Consider the following 22247-nt stretch of genomic DNA (forward strand, 5'->3'; position numbering starts at 1 on the left):
GTACAATAATTTAAATTAAATCTAGCTATATGTATTCTACTATTAAAATACTAAAATTTTATAAAAATTTAAAATTTTTATCTTATAGTGTTTTAAGAAATTTTTTAAAATTTTATGTATTTTGAACAATTTTTCTAATAATTTAAGAATTATAAATTTAAGAAAAAATTGCATACTTTTAGGTACATTAAATTTAATTTAATGATATCAAGCATTTTAAAGGACATTCTTTTATTCATGTTGAAAATGGGATTTTTTCTTTAACCTTATTATTTTGTTTATTGATCGATTACCATAATTTTAGTGTAATTTTATATTTTAAGAAAAAATCTTGTTAAAGCTGAATTGACATTAACAGCGATTATTATGCTTTTTTCATTATCAAGCGCATAATTTTGTAAAAGTATAAATTTATTTTGACATGAGAAAAAGAGAATCTGATTGGGTACACCACCTGACCGACCGCATTCTATATTTTTCGAGTAAAAATAACATAAACTTGCCGGATTGAGACAATTTTAAAATTAAAATCATTAAAATTTTGATTGTCACACAAATCATAGGAGCGTGAGATCAGTGCTATCGAACTGTTTAAAATTTTGTTTCTGTTTTTTGTACTGTCGCGACGCGATAATGCAATTTTAATTTTAATGTTTAGTAACAGAAATGTGTACTTGGAGTGGATTTGAAAAAAAATTGAAGTTGAAAAGAAGTAGTAACTAGGTTTTTTTCTTTTCTATCAGTTTCGCAGTATTTTTAATGAAATTACAGTTTCTCGTTGCTGCATTAGAGGGCAAGAAAATTTTTGGTATATATAGGTAGACTTATTGCTCTGGAAAATGTTCAAAAATCTATATTATATAAATTGCAAACATATAGTAAAAAGGTAATTTTAGGGAATTTTCTGAAATAGAGTTAATTACATTTACATATGTGTGCCCCTTCTGTTCACCTATCCCAGTGATTATTTGTAAACACTTTGAATTAGCCTAACCGGATTTTCAGGTATTACTTGTCCTCTAATTGAATATTAAATATACTACGAGCACTAACACTATTTGGAATAAAATTTGGATTCGAGAGAGAATCACTTCGAATAGCTGCCATACAAATCCAATAATAATTCTAGGCGCTATAAATTATAAAGCTCAAATTCTAGACGCTATAAATTATAAAGTTATCGCAATTTTGAATTTTATGATATGGGGTAATACAAATATTAAAATAATGGTTGAGATTGTATACAGTTCTGATAATAATTCATGCCTTACAACTTCCCTGAACACAAAGCAATAAATTTCCTTTTAAAGCTTATGGCATGTAAAATTTCATATGATAACAATACCCACATTGTTACTTGCGATGGAGTCAAAATAAATGTCCTTATACCATGCAAAAAATAATAAAAAAAGTGTTATACCTTTTTAGAAAAATCTCTGCTTTTTTATTTTGTGTATACTTTGCGACGTGACAAAATTCTTAAAATATGAGATGAGCTTATATATGATTTTGTTTTTGGTATTACAAAATAAATGTTGACAAAAAGTTTTTTTTATCTTTAAAAATTTTTGATATAAATTATTATTTATTGATTTAAGTTTGAAGGTCCTTTCGTTAAAAAGACAACATTTATTGTTAACTTAAACTGTTTTCGTTTCTTTCGAATAGTTTAAAGTTCACTTATGCATGTTATAATAAACTAACACCTACACACTATTTTTCAAAAGTGAATTGAATGGATTTTTCTAAGGTATTTGTGTGGTATTGTAAATGCTTGTCTAAGATCAACGCTTGTACGTTGTATTAAAAGAAAAAATTTAGTTAAACTTGAATTATAAACTTTTACTAAATATTTAATTATTCTCTAACTATAAATGACATAAATCTTCTCTTAATCGCGACTGCGATATATATAACTCTTCATAACCGTGACATAGTTAAAGAAAATTGCACTCATCAGAGTAAGAATAATGCAAAAAAGTTTGAAATCCTTATGTTTTGTATTTTCATAAACTATGTGTTTATTTTGTATATGAATATAGAGTGCATATATTTCCTGCCTCTAGGAGAACTTAATTATTTGTAAAATACTAGCTAGTAACCAACCATTATATAAGAGAAATTCAAGAAAATTAATTAAAAAAATTTCACGGATGAAATGATTTTGTTTATAGTTTTTAATATAGTTTGTTTGTTCTTGTGTGCGTGTCTGTGTGTCCTTGAAATAATGTTAAAAAATATTACTGTGGTCACATTCACTATCCTTAAACATTTGTTATTTTATCCTTCAGAGAGATTTTTTTCCTTCTTGTTCATTTTTTTTCTTTTTTATAAGTTGTATTTTGTCATACTCAATTAATTACACCAAAAATTGTTCGAGTTTATTAAAAAGATTTATTGGAAACCAAAAAAAAAAAATTATGATGTGATCAGCACATAACCAACCGCAATATGTTTTGTCTAGTCAAGTGAAATTGTTACAGAATATTATAAAAATGTCTGTCAAATACTTCTTTCCAATTTTTAGAGTATTAGCAAGCTTATAGTTAACATACCTAGAAAAATGTCAATTTGACTCTTAGTATAGAGTTCCACTTTGTGCTACCCGAATTCCCTGAAATGCTCGCCAGTTAGTTTCGGCAACAACCGACAGACCGACAGGCTGCCCAAAATAGTTTATTTACACTTCCCTTCCATGGAAAAGTGCATTCCCACCGAAAACTCGATATACAAAATTTGTTGCCATCACATAACCTACCAATACGGTTGGTAAAAAGAGGATTTTTTTTTTTTAATTCTCTCATTATTTATTGAGTTTAAGTGTGTAATGAAAAGTCCAATATTTTGTATTATGTAAGGAATTTTAAGTTTTTGAAAATATTGTTGTATGGCACGAATTCAATTTTAGACAATAAAAGGTTAATAGATGAGGTGAAAACTATTAGATTTGTTACCATTTTCATTAAAGTATGAAGTTTTTGCAGTTACAAAATTTCTTAGAAATTTTAATTTTTTAAAAAAGAATCGCAGTCAAATTTACCTCATATTTTTTTAAATGGTCCTTAGTTATAATTTTAGTCCTATAGTTGCGTAATTGATCGAATCGAATCTAATGCAGTTCTCTTGTATTGGAATATATTTTTATAATGTACATTGAATACAATGATTTTTCAAATCTAAATTGTGTGGGAATTTAATAAATAAATGCGAAGATTCTTAAAATTGCAATTTGTTTTATTAATCTTGAATAGTAGCTTTTACCCCGTAAATATAGAAAATTCTTTTCGGAATTAATTAATTTTTTAAATACAATGCAATTTTTTTTTTAAAGTTAATATTCGGAGACGTAAATTAAGCTTCATCATAATTTTGAAAAATGCAGAAAAAATTTGGCAATTTACTCTAATTCATGTTTATACTCAAGTAGGCAACATATTGTCTCAAGACACAACAGATTGTTTTTTGTGTTTTCTCCAAGCTAATTTAATTCCTTATTGGATCCTATTGATATACAGCCGTGCTGAATATTTTGGGCTATAAAGCCAAAAAAATATATTTTTCTTGTTTAAGAAAAATAATTCAATTTTCAGTAAAAAAGAGCCCCACAAAAATGTAAGTAAACACTACAAACGAAATCATAATGAGAACGTTCGTTATGCCCTTTATTATATTTTCAATCGCACGTCTCTATGCAAAAGCATTTTGTTTAAAAGCACGAATGTAATCAAATTTTTAATATTTTTCTAAATTCCCAAATTCTAACGTGAGTTATAAAAATTAATGGTGAGAATATCATGATTGAAAATTTAATCAATTACGTCATAAAATCGTATAATTATCTGATATAACACTTAAACTCTGATATAACAAGAGCTATTTGATATTATGCAGAAATTTCGGAACAAAAATATTAAAGATATTAAATTGCAAGGTAATTCGATAAAAAGGCTCCGATTTGGCAGAAAATTTTTGTTAGAGCCACAATTACACAGCTTAATTATAAATTCATTTCATTTGAAACGCATGAATTCTCAGAAGGTGAACAAGTACGAACTAGATTTGTATTTGAAAATTTTAAACAAATGACACTGAATTTTGTTTTACTTTCACTGAAAATATCGAAATGAAAATTAGATGACCACAATTTGAGTAAGGACATTTGAAAACGAAATTGAAATTATTATGCTTATGCCAATTTGTAATATTTGACAGATTTTTGTAAAGCGTATCTAAACACATGTATGTACATATATATTTAAAAATCATGAACTAGAAGTGACACACTTTGACTAATTGTTAATTAATTTTTTTTTTGTTGCCACAACTGATGCATTAAATTATACCCTCTAGGCTCATAAAATTTTACATGCATATTTTATAGCAACTATAAATATTGTGGAAAAAAAATTCTATTGATGGTATTTTTTTTTTATTGTCCTCATGTTAAAAGTTTCAAGGATATTTTTATTATAAAAAAAAAAATTTTTTTTTTCGCAATTTTAGTCATCAGAAATTTTGTAAAATTTCTCTGTGACTTTTTTCTAATTTTATTTATTTAAATAAAATTTTCATTTTATTTTATTTAATTTATTTTTTTTTTCAATATTCACAAATACTTTCGCACAATTTATTTAAATTTCAAATATTCGTAATTATTTAATTGCCTCAAATGTTAATTAATTCTCTCTATTATTGTACATATAGACTTATCTTTTATATTAGGTTTTCCTTATCTTTACAATTCTCCAGATAATTTTTTCTATATTAAAATTTTATTATTTTATTTTAATAAAATATTTTATTAAATTACTTTTAATAGTCCATTCAGAATTCTATTTTATACCAATATTTATTAGATATTCACAATAATAATATTAAAACAACCGCGTACAACATTTGAACCGATCGTCTAAACATTTCGAATAGAACTGAATTGTTTTCTTTATCATCACAACTCTTTTATATTTTTGAAATTATCTAATGCATAATTACATACTGTAAAAGTTATGAGAGTGAGAATATGATTTTGAAAACAATTGGAGATTGGTACAAAATAAACAAAAATTTCATTCTAAAAGGATACAAATGAGAAGCTTAAACTAAATTTTAATAGAAACAGTTAAGAATACATTTAAAGGGGAAAAAAAAAGCTCAAATTTGATTTCTTATAAGAGAAACTTTTAAATTTCTGTGTATTTGTTTTTTGTTTTGAATGATTTTTTTTTTATTTACATCAACAGTTGGTTGTTACATTTTAACTTCTCTCATATAATTTCTTCACAACAGTTTGATTTTTCTCCTCATTTTTAATGGTTATGAAAATATACTCGTACATAGTGTTATACGAGTAAAATAGCATTTATAGACTCATGCTAAACATCAAAAAATACAAGTTTTTCTATAGATAATATTAAGATTTACGAGTATAAAGATGTCAATAATTGTAAAGTCTAAAAAAGTTTTAAGTTTAAGAAAAAAATATTTGATAACAAATCCAATAATGTTGTGAAGGAAATTCAATCTGATAAAAATGAGAAAAAAAAAACTGATAAAAGGATATTTAAAATTTAACATTCATCATGTATGCTTCTTTGATTCTAATATACTACGGCTAATTTGTTACAGTTGTTGTCAATGTGAAATCAATTCAGTTAAACTTGATCTATTATGATAGCTGGTGCCCTAACAAGGGTATGTGATTCGCGAAAAATTTAAATTACATATTAATTATGAATGTGTTTCGGAAGAAATTATCATTATGTCTTAAACTGGTCAAAAACTGACCTTTGAAATCTCACGATTTAATGCAACTAGGTTAGTTTTTTTTAATAGAATTGGAATTCTCATGTTTATATCGACTATCAGGCGGTTTTTTCAGTTTTATAGCTTTCTAGATTTTGGAAATAATTTGAAATATGCTAAAAGGTGAATAAAAGTTGAAACTTCTAAAGTAATTGGGAACATTCTAAACTATATCTGCATATGCAAAGGAACACTTAACAGAAGCAGTCACGAACATTTGTTGTAGATAGCTTCACATCTATATACAAGGGAAATAATCGCAAATGAATCTTCAATATTTAAATTTATAGGTTCCTTGTATAATACGATTTCCGTACAAAGTATCGTTGTATTTAAATTTTACTCCCGACTACTCCAGAGTAACTTGGAGTGTTATATTAATTTAAAAAGAATCGTAACATCATTTTTCCCTTACAGTAACACATTTAAAAATGACATTTATTAACTTTAATATTAAACAACTTATAGTATATAAATAGGACGTATGTAGAAGTGGAGGCATATCATAAGTTCCTGGAATTATCAGTTATCCTGTGCTTTACATATACATACAATAAGATATATATGCATGTTCTTGTAAACTTGAAAATGAATTTTTCAAAAAAAAAAAAAAAAGAAATCCTCTCAAATATTTTATATTAATTTTTCTATTTCCTGGAACAAAGAATCAATATTGGTACTTGTCAATGGTATTAAATATTCTACAAAATTTCGATTATGGAATTTGAATGAGACATTTGAATTTGGTGTATTGAATTGGAAAAATTTTGAAAATTTTTTAATCTTTTTTACTTTGGGCTATAAAAATTATTTTAATTTTTATAGAAAATTTCAAATATTTGGCAATATAAAAATGATGAAAGTGTAAAGATTATGTTTTTCAAAAAGAATTCTGTTTAATTTCTAATATTGTTTTATGAAATATTTTTGAATAATATTTGACTATATAATAAATGATGAAGGAAGTTTAAAATTTTTGTGTGGGAAGATTCTCAATCATTTTAAAATTGAAAATATATTCAAAATTTTTGAAGAAAATTAAAAGAGTTTGAGTAGTAGTCGAATGCTGTTAAGGAAGTTTTTCTCATACAATCTAATTAAAAAAAAAAATCTCCTCAAATTTTAAATAATATTATGGTGGATAAAGGCTAAAAATTCAGAATAATATATTTGTGACTGATAAATACGGAACGAATAAGAAAAAGTTTGCCCAAAATTTTTATTGACGAGTTATTTCATAAACATAAAAGTGAATGTCGGCTAAAAATTTGACTCTAATAATGAAAAACTCAAAATTTATAAATTTATATCAATTTCAGTTTTATAGCGTTTATTGGAACAAATTTGATTAAATTTGATAAAAGCTAATCTGAATTTTGCAATTAAATAGTATGGCCAGTAGAGGTAAACGGAAATATACAATAAGAATAAAAAGAATTAGTCAGAATTCAGTAATTCTTGCAATTGGTTTGTAATTACTAATAAATAGGAATAAAGAGTAACGTATCTTCGTGAATTGGTAATTATACTAAAATATCAGAAAGATCAAAGAGGGCCAGTCAAGTAGGAAGCATATTTTTCCAGTAATGCAACGGGAATATAATTAGAACGTGGAAAACAATAGATTTTTCGTAAAATAACCTAATGCATACTCGCATTCATAATAATGTCATAAAAACACCTAAAAATTACAAGCTTACTGATCCAAAAAAATCGTGCAAAGAAGGATAATTATTAAATTACATTTAGAATTAATAATCTTAAATATTTTGATAATTCAAATAAAAAATAAAAAATTTTGATTTCGGCATTAAATTTAATCACACAGAAGAAAATATTTTACAGCTTCGTCTCTACACTGTAATAGGGACAGAAATTTTCAAGCATATATTAAAATATTAACATTAATATTCCAAATAATCTCTTGCAAGGTAACAAAACAAAAAAAAAAATATAAAATCAACGATTAAAAATATTTTTGTAATTATTTTGTATTTACCCCTAAATATATGCAATTTTATGTTGATTTAATTAATTATCAAATAATTTTTGTTTTATATTTTAATTAGCTACCTAATATTTATTTAATAAATAAAATGTTAATAAATAAATAAAATATTACGTTAATTTCCTCAAAATTTTAACAAAAGCAAATTTCAATTAATTAGTCCCATATGTTTACCTAACGTAATTTGTTATTTGATTTAGAAATAATTTTAAATATCTAATTTATAATTTATTATTTAATTAATATGCATCATGCAACAATATTTAACTATTAAAATAATTTAGAATGGTGGAATTTTAAATAGGCAAGACTAATTTAAGTAAATTGTTTTTGAATATTAATTGTAAATGAATACATAGAAAATTCGAATATTTTAATTGTGAATATTGTTGCAATATACAAGTATAATATCACATACTTTCATTTATACATAGTATATATTCAAAATTATCTATATAGAAGTATTATGTACCTAATAAAATGACTCGTAAATTCTCATTAAAATATCTGACAAAATAAATTTTTATTAATAAATCCCTTGATAAAATTTAGCATGCAATAATATTACGAAATTCAAATTAAAAGAAAAAAAAAATTACAATGCTTTAGACCTCTATTAATTTTGATAGTGTTAAGAATAATATAATTAAGAAAAATAAAAAATTTATAGCAAAATATACAATATATGGGGTGTATTAAGAGTTTATATAAGATTCAATAATATTTATATACAGAGTGTTCCACAAGAAAAATATAAATCATTTTTAGATTTGAATATTTTTGAGTGCTACATTACAGTAGTTACTTTAAAATTATTCAGCTAAGGCATAATGTTGAAAAATTCAGCTTAAGTATTATATGCTGAATTGATTTTACAAAAATCATATTATTACATCTGACTTTAAAATTTAATTAATACCCTGAGATCAGAATTGTAATAATATTTTATTAATACAGAATTCAGCTTATAAATACCAATTGCTGAATTGTGTATCGATATTATAAAAACGATGTCAGGGATAAATTCAGCTTATGAGTTGTAATTGCTGAATTGTTAATTAATACAATATTACCGCAATTTTCAAGTTAAGTTACTAAATTATAGACTTCAAATGGATTTTTACTCCAATAAATTTTTGATATATAAGCTTGTAGCAATTAATTTAAATATTTATTTATTTATAATTTTTAGCCGAATTTTCAATTTTTAATTCAATTGTTTCTGTAATTTGAAAATTTATAAAATAATTTTCATTTCATAATTTTATTAATCTATAATAATTAAATAAATTAAATAAATTACTCAATAAACTCCATATGGAAAACCCTGTATGTAAAGAAAATTACATTTATGAAAGCAATTAGCGTCGTAAATATTATATTTTTACTCCTTGGGGAGTGCTATATTAAATTTTATTTAAATTCAATTTTTATTTTTTATTTTATTTTTGAATTTAATTTACTTGATTTCGACGCTATATTGACCTTTTGTTAAATAAAAATATTTGTAATTTTTAGAGAAGAAAAAAAATCAACTCACTTTCTTAAATTCTATAAAAAATTTCAGAAATTTATAATAAATAATTAATTTTTAAAATTTTAAATATTTTAAGATTTTTAATAATTATCTTTTCTTTATTTAATTTTAAGTAATTTATTCCACTTTATTTTTATTTTAAGCAAGAAATTAATTATATGCAAATTATTTTTGCATTTTTTAATATTTTTACACTCAATTTAATTATATTTTAAATTTTAATTGAAATTTAATTTTTATTGATATTTTAATAAAAATTTGAATAATTTTGAAGAAAATATTTTTTAATTTTAAGTAAAATTTCGGTAAAATTAAACAATATTTTGAAACACCGATCAATTTGAAATGCCGAAAATGACTGAAATTTGTTAATTTACTAGATCTCTTTATATAAGCTTTTCGAAAGTCAATAAGGTATTAAGAAGAGGTTATATTGAGGAAAATAAATTTTCTTATAAATTTACACACACAATTATACACATACATATTGCATTTATTTTATTAAGTAATGAGTAAAGCAATAAAAGAAAACGAAAAAATTTTAAGAATCTCGTGCTACCGTAAAAAAAAAATTATTATTATTAAAGGATATTGCGTGGTAAAAATTATTTCTTATAACAAAAAAGAAAGATTCCTTTGGGAAAAAAAAGCTTTTAAATTTTTATTTGTTTTTTCTTATTTCAATATCAGCTTTTACATAGCTTGTAATATTGGCCTATTACTCGTTTGGTTTTGTGTAATTTAAAAAAAGGATTCGTATGAAATTTTTAAATTATTTATTTTCAGCCACATTATATAGAAAGTAGGCTTATATGAAAAAATCTGTCTGAAAATGTACTTTAAATTCAAAAATTTTCGATTTTATATTGAAAACAATTTGAACTTTTATTAATTCATATTATCGAGTATAGAATTAAATTACGGGAATTAGAATTGGTAGATGTAGAATCGAATTGGTAATAATGCTATGGGAATATCGAAGGGCTAATAATAGGCTAAATGATATTATATTAAATTTGGCTTAGTCAATGTTTGCTTAAAACTATAAAATTATAAGTGTATATGCGTTTTAAATATACCAAAGAGTGATGGAATATAGAAAAGAATGTAGAAATTGTAAAATGAGTAAATTTTAAGATTAAGATGGGCTCACTATTCTTGCGAATTCCATATATAATGCAATAATACGATTTTTATAACCTAAAGTTTATATATGAATCATTGAATTCAAATTACTCGAGATATTAAATTTAATTAAGCCTAAAGAAAATTTTACATACAACTTTCAAAAACAGCAAAAAATCTTTCCAAATGAATTTCAAAATACCAATTTTTACTACTGTTTGATTACAAATAAAAATAAATTATTAAAAATTTTTTCACTTACCCTTAAAATACGATATGGGCTATCAATTAATAAACAAACATTTGCATCATGTTGTGGTTTCTCTTCTTTTGAATTTTTTCCATCATCTAAAATTGATTGTAATTCTGATGATTTTAATTTATCTTCTTCCATTATTTTCCATGGCAGTGTCATCAGCCAAAACTAAAAGAAACAATAAATAAATTACTTATATACATACATATACATATAATTAAATATTTAGAAAATGATCTTCTATATTGAAAATTTTATTAAATCGGACCACATATTATGAAGTGCGTCACTATTGGGATGTGACCTAAGTCCCATTTCAAATAAAAATTAAATATTGTTCCGTTTGGATTTGAAGTAACTATAACAATTTAAGTAACTAATTGGGTTATGTTTGCTTTATAGTATTCTTATTTTCCTATCCAACATTACTTCTTTTGACATTATCATTACTCCTCATTCATTAAATTATAAATTATGGCCATTTCGGAAATATTAATACAGTGGTTGCCTCCCAAATCATAATTTACATATTTTGAACTTCAGGGAATATAAGTTCTTTTGATCACTATGCGGCTTGTATCCAAGAATAACATATTCCATTAAAAATTTTGATTTGAATTAAAGCTATGTGCATATTTTAAAAGTTCTACCGAATTTTTAAATAATTCCATGATAAAATCTAAAAATTTCATATTTAAACAATTTTTTTTTATTTTAATTTAGGTTTTTGGGTTTCCTTTAGCTAGATATTTTGTGAATTCCAAAAAAAAAAATTTTTGTATTAATTATGAATTTTTAATTTTGTATTACAATATTTAGTTTTTGACATTCCGAACTTACTAGATTTAAAAATATATTTTTTTATACTTTTTCTTCTTTTTACTTTGGCTAATAGTTACTTTAAAATAACTTAGCTGTTGAAGACATTTAAATATTAATTTTTTATATTTTCAAACAAAATTATGGTTCTTAAGTCACTTAATCCTTAAATTTATAGTCACAAAAACACTAAAAATATCGATACTAAAATTGACAGAAACTTCTATTGAGAATGGCGATACCGATTAAATTATTAACGATTAAATTACAAAATTATTAAGGCAGGAAAATGTAACTATAGACTCATGTGTCCAACTCGACTGCATCGTTTGAAACACGTAAAGGTCACCATTTAGAAAATAGGTTCGTGTCAAAGATTTCAAATTATAAGCAAACTTTTATTTAAATTTCAGCTTAGTAATATTGCCACCACTCTTCAAAAATTTTATCGAAATTGTTTGAGTTTTTATACTACGCTTTGTATTTTTTCTTAAATTATCGAATGAGCGTCTCACTTTCAAAAACAAGGTAAGTAAATAAATGTTATATACATTAGAATATGTTATATACATTTTGAGGAAAAACGAGACACGCAATATCTCTAATTGTCTAATAATTCTTCTCACTCGAAAATTTCATTATATATATATATAATTTTACTCACTTTCCTCTCACAATGCCGAATAATATAGCGAGATAGACGATTAGGCCCTTGCGGTCAAATTTAATTACAAAATTATTAAATATCTAGAAATTTTCAACTGAATTTTGAAAGAAATTGTAGTTGAGATTATATAAATTAATTTGAATTAATTTTCATTAAGTCACAATCACTCTCACATTCATTATTAAAGCGAACTATCAATTGAGTTTAAAATATAAACATAGGTGGCATAAAGGTCAATTATTCATATTACGAACACGTCAATTGTTTTTCTAGCTCATCATATTTACATATATTACACTTTAAAAATCGTAAAATGCGTTTGCAAATTATTTTTTAAGAAATATTTTCCAAATTTCCAAAATTTTGTTTAATTTACTTCGTTTTAATTTAAAGTTAGATGACATTGAGGTTCAGGTGTGTCAACTTTGTAGGTATTTAATTTAACATATTAACAGATTCAAGAACTTTTAAGGCTATTTTTGGCTTACAATACTTTAACGTAATTTGATATGCTTTATTGTTGGTAATATTTAACATAATTCAATTAATATTGCATCAAACCCCATTATATAGCATTGCACAAAAAAAAAAAAATTACAATGCTTACCTTTTTATAACGTTTCCTTGTCATTGTTTCGGATTGATCTACAATTACAGAACCAGGAATACCAGTTTCAATAAGTAAATCATTACTTTTTTTTTCTGTTTCAATGTCAGCTTGACAATCATTCAAACATTTCGGAACACTCATTTTATTAAATTTCTTTTTTTCAATTGATTCATTAAGAAATTTTAAATTTTAAAATATTTTTCAATTAGATTTTTATTTTAAATTCTGAATTAAATTTTTTCATTAAATAATTAATATATTTAATTTTTACACTTGATATCCTTATTGTGACAACACTTTACTCTAACTTTATATGTTAAACACTTATCAACACTGTATTCATTGATTTACTGATAAGAATATGAAATTTTTGACGAATTGAAGACGATGAATTGATAACTAAATAATTGGTGAAAAAGTGGTTGTCTGATAACATGATCGTTGATTAAATAAAGCAAATGGAAAGCAAAATTTAATAAAAAAAATTAATTTGTAATTAAATTTTATTTCGATTTGATAAATAATAACAATTAATGTGATTTATGTATTTCTTTGTTTGGATATAAATTATATATTGACATATATAAAGTGAATACCCTCTAAAATGAACACTCCTTGGAAAACAAATTGATTTTGATTAATTTGATGGAGTTCTGTCAAATAAAATTTTTAATTATTTTCAGGGAATTGTCCTTAACGTTTTACCGATAACTGTTTGCACGTTATTGGTCTGCGCTACTTAATATTTTGTTATTTAAATTTAATTTTTCATTTTATTAAACAGAAAAACTCTTGGATCATAATTTATTTTGCCGAAAATTTCATGAATCAGCAATAATTTAATTTTTTTTCTGATTCCATTAGAATTTCAATTATTATTAGAATCAAAAACAATCTTTTTTCATATTTTTGAGTTCATATTGGCGAGTTCTTGCTGTATTTAATATGTACCTACACAATATTATACAAATGATTATGTTGGCTTTAATATTTTAATTAAATGATATACAAATGGTGTATAATAGCTTACTCATATCTTATATTTAATTGTCATTTAGGTCACAATTTAATAAAAAACGAGAAAAAATAGAGTTGACCTTGTCAACTCTGTAATACCCGTACGAATTTGTTATCCTATGTGCGAATAGAGATGCCATAATTAACTATGGGAAAGACTATGACTTTAAGTTGCCGTATTACCATATTAATTTATGCAAATTTTCAGTACAATGTGTTTTTCAAAATACTGTGTGTGCCAAACTACTACTGAAGTTGTATGGCAGCTACCAGAAAGAGCCAAGTAATTTTAACAAATTTTATCAGTCACATCGGCCCTACTAACATATTTGCTTGTGTGAAATTTCAGTACCACAGCTATTATAGTTTCTGAGATATAGCCAAATAACTTTTGAAGTTGTACGACAGCTACCCGAAGGAGCCAAGCAATTTCAACAACTTTAATAAAACACATTGGTCCTACTAATATATTAGCTTGTGCGAAATTTCAATACCATAGCTTTTATAGTTTCTGAGATATAGCCAAATAACTTTTAAAGTTGTATGGCAGGTGCCAGAAGGAGCCAAGTAATTTCAATGATTTTTATAAGACACATTGGCCCTACTAATGTATTCGTTTGTGTGAAATTTCAATACCACAGTTTTTATAGCTTCTGAGATATAACCAAATAAATTTTAAAGTTGTACGGCAGTTATCCGATCATGCCCAATTTAAATAGGGTTCTGGCACTTATTACAATAAATCATTTGTGAAAATTTGGTGAACTTAGCTCAATTAGTTTTTGAGTTATCGTTGGGACGGACGGACGGACAGACAAAGCTAAATCAACTCAGAATTTGACGCTGATCAAAAACATACACTTGATGCTATATCAAAGATCGTTATTTCTTAGAGTTACAAACGGTAAGGCAAATTTAGTATACCCTTCGAACATACGTTCGTACGGGTATAAAAAGTATTAAGAGAGAATATAGGATTTAAAATTTTACAAAATACATTCCTACACTTTATGTACATATATATTTTGGATTTTTATAGTCTTCAACATTTTTAGTAAAGGATTTTCAAAGGAAAAGTTTGAGCAAATTGCTTTTACGCAAAAATGATAATGATATCCATTTCATATGTACGTCATTTTTAATCATAATAAAATTTATTATAATTTTTTTAATTATTTTAACCCTAGAAAAATTTCTCTTAGAAATCTGAATAGAAATAAAGTGTATAACAATTACTTTTACTCGTATTACCGCTATATACTTATTAATTTCAATAATTTCATCTGTTAGGTCGTCTCTATTCTAAAAGATAAAAAACTACAATTTTACAAAATTATTTGTTTTCAGAAAAAATTGTCATTTATCTTTGCTTTGCTTCAAATTTTTAATTCTTCAAATACTAGGCGAGTTTCTTTTTAATACAAATTATCAAATTGAAATTTACCACTATTTAAGTTACCAATAACCGACTGTATTACATATCGCAGCAACGCGACTAGATTAGCATACTATCGAATAGTTAATTTGAAGTATTTTGCTTAAAGTGAGCATATTATTATAAGTTTTTCACTGTGGTTCAGAAAATTAAAGTATTAGCAGCATGAAATTATTTTGCATCTAATTTATAAGAGTTCAATTTGGAGGAAATCAACTCATGTATGTACCGTCAAACAAGAATTAATAAACTAATTTAATTAACTGCTTAGAATATTATAAGCACATTAGATTAGATATTAAAATTAGAAATTTCAATTATCTTTTATTAATGTAGAATACTAAATCTGAATAATTTTTCTAAAAGGGTTAAATAATATTTTTTCCATATAAATGGTTAATAATAGCATATAGTTAATTAGCTATTATATATTTTATAGTAATTAGAGTAATATTCTCAAAGGAGATTTCGTATTAAATTGAATTTTCTAGTCATTTAGTAATTTTGTCATTAGTTATGCTAGTACACTTGATTTCATATATTAATCAAATTAGTATATTTTAATATTTAATGTTAGAAAATGCTAATTTCTATATTTTAGCTAATTTTAGATAATTTGTATTTACATATTCTTATAATTTATATAATACCTACTTTATTTAATTGAATTTTATAATTTATATAAGGTGTACAAGCATTTGAAATCTATATGAAAATAATTTATATATTACAGGGTTTGATTATGTTTATTTCGCCTTTTTACTCGCTGAATGAGAAGCAAATGAGCAATTTATTACGAACTCTATTAATCCATTACTCTCAACGAGTAATTATCCATTTGTTCGTCAATTTTCAAGTGACAATTAATATTTTTTTTTTGAAATCCGTAAGTCGATACAAAATTTAATTACCATTCATTCACTTTGTTTTTAAAAGTGACAAATGCAGTTGTCATTGCGAGAAAATAATGAGGAATAGTGTTGAGAAAATGACATATATCCAATTATTTCGATTTGAAAGTGAATAAAGAAAGTGACTAAAAAAGCAGGATTTTTTTAATAATTAATTAGAAATAAAATTAATATTCAAGCATTTTCCTTATTTGCTTCTGAAAATTTGAATTATATTTAAAATTTAATATACTTTTACTTGGATTTAGCTGTAGCTATTACTGAGATTTACTGTATAGCTATAATATAGAGATTTTATACGAAATCATTTAGTGTGATCTTCCATAATTTTCATACTATTTTAAATATTTCCAAATTTTTCTTATATTTATAATAGTATTTATGTAAATCTATTAACAGTTTTATTAAAAAACTTCCTTCGTTCGAATATCAAATAAATTTTTTGTGAAAATTTTAATAATTTTCATATTTGAAGAATCCAAGCATAACAACATTGGTCTTTAATTGTGACTAAAATGAAAATAATTCATAAAATTAATGTTAGCGAAATGAAACGTAATAAAATTATAATTCAATAATGTAAATAATAAGTAATATTTCATATAATGTAAATATTTACATAGTATTAAAAATATTTAATTATCGTACACACCTTATCTTATATATACGTTAATAAACGTAAAAATATATATATATTTAATTTTCAATTATTGTATAATAATAATTTTATATTGAATATGAAAATATTTAATAAGGAAAGTATATTCATGAATTGAATTATTTTTGTATACTTATTTTAGGAAAAATTTTTTTTTACTCAAGTGTGTGTGAAATACATACGAATCGATGGAAATGTTGTGAATTTTCTTTTATTTGGTATTTATATAATATTTTTGTACAATTATAGGGTAACATTACAACACATTCATCTATGAGGCCCCATATTTTTTTAAGAGCAAGTCATCCTATTTACAATAACTATTTTAATTCTGATAAATTCGGGTTGCTACATACAAGAGTCTCATATGTTGCAGTTCTAATTATTTTTTTTTGATTTCTTAATTTTATTTAAATGAATTTGAAATTAATAGAGTTATTTCTTAAATATACGAAATATTCCATTAAAAATTTTATGATAAACTCTTACAATTTTTTATCACATTGATATTTTATATATTCTGCCTATTTCTTAACACTCCAATCGAATATATAACAGAATATATGTATAAGGTTCGCCTAAATATACAAGCGTTTTTAAAGGAGTAGTTGAGAGAAATTGTTACAAACATTTATTCCGATAGATGGCTTTAAATCTTCTTTTATGAAAAATAAATATTAATCCATAATATATTTAATAATTTATAGGTAAGTTTTCATTTCTGTATAACAATATTCTCATATTCTCATATAACAAATAAGCGCTTAATTTTAAAATTATTCTCAATTATTTTTGGGATATTTAATTAATATTCTGGATTGTAGTTATAATAAATTCCAAAAAATAAAGCAAAAATATGTGAAATATTCGATGCTTAAGCTGATACAGTTGAAAGATATTTTAATTTAGTTTTAGCCGTTTGCAATTTTAATGATATTTAATTTTTTTGTACTTAGAATATAAATTAAATAAATTTAATTATTTTTATTAAATGTTGTAATTATTTTTTAATTAAAAACTTATTAAAAAATTAATTATAAATATTTTATTTTTTTTTCTTGTTTTAATTTTTATAAAAAAAAAACACAGAGTTATCCCAATCTGTTATATCCAATTGCGTATTCTGTTAATATGGTTGAGTGTGCATATAAAACACACACACACATACACAATATTTATATAATTATTTAACGGTATTATGAAATTTTAAATTAAATTTCTATTATAAAATAAATAAATATTATATTAACATTGGCGACACCTGTGTTTGCGAATATAAATTATATTATTTTAATTACATTCGATGTATATGTGTAAATTAACACCTGTATGTATGTATACGTATTGTATATATGTATATATGTAGTGAATAAAATTATTTAAAAAAAATTTTCCGTATTATTTTTTATTTTAATTAAAATATAAAGTTTGTTTTTTTTTTTTTTTGTTTTCCACGTCCGAGCGTTAAGGCAACTTGTATAAAACTGAAAATTTCTTCACTCAAAATTGTAGAAAAGGAAAAAAAAAAATGATTTAATTTTTTGCGCGTAGCTACATATTCTAAAAATATTCATCCCTTGACACTTCAAATAATTAGTATTTTGAATATTAAATGTGCATATGTATATATATATGGTGTCTACACTAACTCAATGTATCACTTATAAACGGTTCTCTTTAATCGTATGCAAAAGTGTGTCTTTTGTATATAATTGTGTTATATAGTCACAGGAAGATAATATAAAGTCAATGTATTCATTCCATCTATAAATATTATTTTATATATGTACATTTGTTTATTTTTCGATTTTTTTTTATTTTTTTAATTTGTTGCTTTATTAATATACGTATGTATATGTAAATATATTGCATACTACTCAATCTATAAACAGTTATGATCTCACAGGTCCAATCATTCTGTAACAACAAGAGTAACATTGTATAACAATGATGAATTAAATATTGTTTTAGATTATTTAGAAATAAAGGATTTTATTGTATAAAAATGTAAAATATGTTTGTATGTATTGAATACAAGGGAATAATTTTTAACCTGGTCTTTCCTATCGGTGTTGTTTAGTTAATAAATTTTAATTAATTTTGAGATTAATATTGGAAAATGCCAGAATTATTAAAAAAAACAAATTTGTTGTGCAAACACACACATAATTATTATAAGCATAATATTCCAATGTAATTAAAATTTTCATTTTATTTTAAAGTAATTTTGTGAAAAGTACGAGACAACTAGGTACATATCTGATTTTTCACTGAGATGTGCAAAAAGAAATTTGATTGCTAATTAATCGTAAACATTTCAAAATCAAATATCGATACGTGGATAATATCGAATTGAAAATACCGATATTTTGACGTTTCCTATACCTATACCTATTCCAATATGACTGACATGAATATTTCAAAAAAGAAAAATTGTTTCTTATTTTTTGTGTAAAATTTTAACAAATAGAAAAACTACGGATAGAAAATGAGAATGGTTCAAGTTTGCATATAAGAAAATACACAAATTTTAAAACTTATTTTGATTAATTGAAAATTTTTTAGCGATAAACCGAAGTATGTTAATTTATAGGGGCTGAAAAGCTTCTATTTTTCTTTTTAATTAAAAAATGCTACTTAATTAATTATTAACTCCCCCAGTATGTCAATTCTGCTATTCAAAATACCTACCCGTCATCATCGGAATCTTATTACTAAATATGTACGAATATCGCGATATTTATATATTTTATATATCTGAATAATGATCATGATACCCATCCCTAGAAAGAATTTGCCTTCGTATTTCTTATTATTCAGCCAAAAAATTGATAAAAATTGATTTAATTTTTAGTTAACCACAAGTAGAAGTAGTCGTAGTAAGAGAGAGAGACCCGGACATCCACCTGAAGCTCATGTATTAGACCAATAGAAAGGTCAGTAAGTATATTTTTTTGTGCAGTTTATAATCTTAGTAATTAGTAATTTTTATACACTTGTACACTTACATTTTTATATTCTATATATTTTCCTCTGAATGCTTCACTAATTTGCAAATTAACACATACATAATTGTCTTTTTTTTGCAAATACTATTTATATAACATGCTGTACTGTTAGAAGACAGCATTAAACTTAATATACTAAATACCAAAATTTATTTTTTGATTAATTTAATTACTATTTTACATCTAATAAAAAATTACTTAAATGTCACTTAATAGCGAGTAAATATAAGAATTTTATTCCAAAAAGAAAAAAACGGGAGAGTATTTAAAAAATTATTAACATTATTGCCGCAACAGAGTACGTACACATAGTTCTAACATTTTAACAATACTATTATGCTACTATTGACTATAGCACTAAAAACTATTAATTACATTCTTTATTTATTTGGAAATTGGAAACATAATGCATAAGTAATCGTTTAATGGACATAAAAGAATCATAAATATTATGGGTAGGAATGTTTGACTAAAATAAATATAACATTATTTTGTTTGACCTAAGCATGGCAATTCAGAAAAACACGAATACAATATATACATAGGCATAAAATGTTTATACCTTCAAATTATATTCTTAATAAAGGGTAATAAAGTCTCTATCATAGAAAACTACAATAAATAAAATACTAAAAATCCTTGTCATTCCATCAAAATGAGAACATTTTCTTTTAAATATTAGCTTTATCATTGTTATTGGAATTTAGCCAATATCGCAATTGAAAATCATTATTTTTTAATATATTCGCTCCTAACACCTCAAAAAATAAGGTGCTTTACTTTATTTTATAAATTTATACTACTTCTTTTATGAATTTTATTGATTTCTTTTGATATTTGTGAGGGTATGTTGAATTTGACAAGTTATTTATTATAAAGCTTGTAGAAAATTTTATTTATTTTTATAAAATTATTTGATATTTTACATAATTTTTCTAAATTTGTTTTTTATACAATATTCAATTATGCAAATATTATTAGATTTTTTTTTATTTAGTAAAGCTGAAGTAGAAAATAAAATTTCATTTTCATCGTACATATTATAAATGAATTGTTTTCGGAGAAAAAGTTCTTAAAGAATAACAGGTGAAAAAAAAAATTTATCAAGAATTGTTTACAATGTAGAAGTCATCACAATTTTTCTTTATTTTTCTTATTTCAATTTTAAATATTTGATATTTTTCTGCGATTATTGATATTATTCAATTAATTATTTTTAAAATCAATAAAAATTTATTTTCTTCAGAGAATGTTTTCAAATCAGCGTTGCTTAATCGGTGCGCACTTTATATTTAACCAAATGCCGGTATAAGAGAGCCGAGTATACCGCCAACTATTATCGGAATACCGACATTTTCTTTAGTATATTATTGGATTAAAATTATAATTGATATAGGGTAAGTAAATTGTTTAGTAAATTGTTATTGTAATTTTATTTTATTTTAATTAATATTTTGAATTTTCTGGCTATAAGACTTCTGAAATGTAATTACAACTTATATTTAGGCGGCCCGTAAATTTGTAAAGGTTAAAAATCACAATGAAACAATACGCTTCTAAAATTAACCTAAAAATAAATTTGAAGTTAATGAAAGTAAATTTTTTAACAACTAAAATTAATTGTTGGGTAATTAATAAAATTTTAATCATACATACATATTCATTTTTAAATGTATGTCGAATAGAATATTTTATAATAATATTAAATACAATTTAGTTGAAAATAATTTTGGATTAATTTACACGCATCACATTCGTTTTGTATCTACTTTTGAGAGAAAATATTTCAAGTATTTGCAGGTTTTAAAAAGCAAAAAAACAAAAAATTTAGTTTATTCCATGATATTTTTCTATTTTTTCATGAGATTTAATTGATATTGGACCACACATTAGATTGGATTACACATTACATTTTCTTCAGATTTAAATTTAATCTCAAGTTTAAGTTATTTCTCACACTAAAAGTATATAAACATGAGTATTTGACAACTAATTCTATTTGAGAGTGACTCTTAAATATTTGACAATATACCAATGTCAATTGAATTTAATTTAATTGGTTTTTATTAAAACTCAATTATGTAAGCTAACAATTATGTAAACTTAATTTATCCCTAAACATTATTAAAATTATCACTAAAATTTACTTTTAATTCTCGCTGTATTTAATTTTTGTAGAGTTGGGTAATGCGAATAAGTCTACCCGATGCTGTATGACTCCCAACTTGTTGCTTAATCATCCTGTAAAGCCTTTATAGAAGAATTGACTTTGAAATTTGACATAAAAATTATCGAATAAATTAAAATCTTTGTTCAATTGTGCTCTTTAGAATTAAGAATTTTATTCTAATTTTAATTAGTGAGGACAAGGACATCTAAAATTGATATTTTCTG

The 22247-nt window shown here is 23.7% G+C and overlaps 1 protein-coding gene across 3 annotated transcripts in view; it reads right to left on the reverse strand.

Moving 5' to 3' along the window:
* The window catches only part of LOC129609329 (transient receptor potential cation channel subfamily A member 1), a 34981-nt gene extending 22040 nt beyond the window's left edge, over positions 1–12941 (reverse strand). For all 3 annotated transcript variants that reach the window (XM_055521299.1, XM_055521297.1, XM_055521296.1), the window contains exons 1-2: positions 12822–12941; positions 10735–10896 (exon numbers count right to left, since the gene is read on the reverse strand). In XM_055521299.1, coding sequence (XP_055377274.1) covers positions 10735–10896; positions 12822–12845 — 186 coding nt within the window. In that variant the 5' untranslated portion in view covers positions 12846–12941. The remainder of the gene's footprint in view (positions 1–10734; positions 10897–12821) is intronic.
* Positions 12942–22247: the final 9306 nt, after the last annotated feature.

This window comes from Condylostylus longicornis, unplaced genomic scaffold (genome assembly GCF_029603195.1).
Source record: "Condylostylus longicornis isolate FDR11 unplaced genomic scaffold, ASM2960319v2 ptg000038l, whole genome shotgun sequence".
NCBI classification, from domain to species: Eukaryota; Metazoa; Arthropoda; class Insecta; order Diptera; family Dolichopodidae; genus Condylostylus; species Condylostylus longicornis.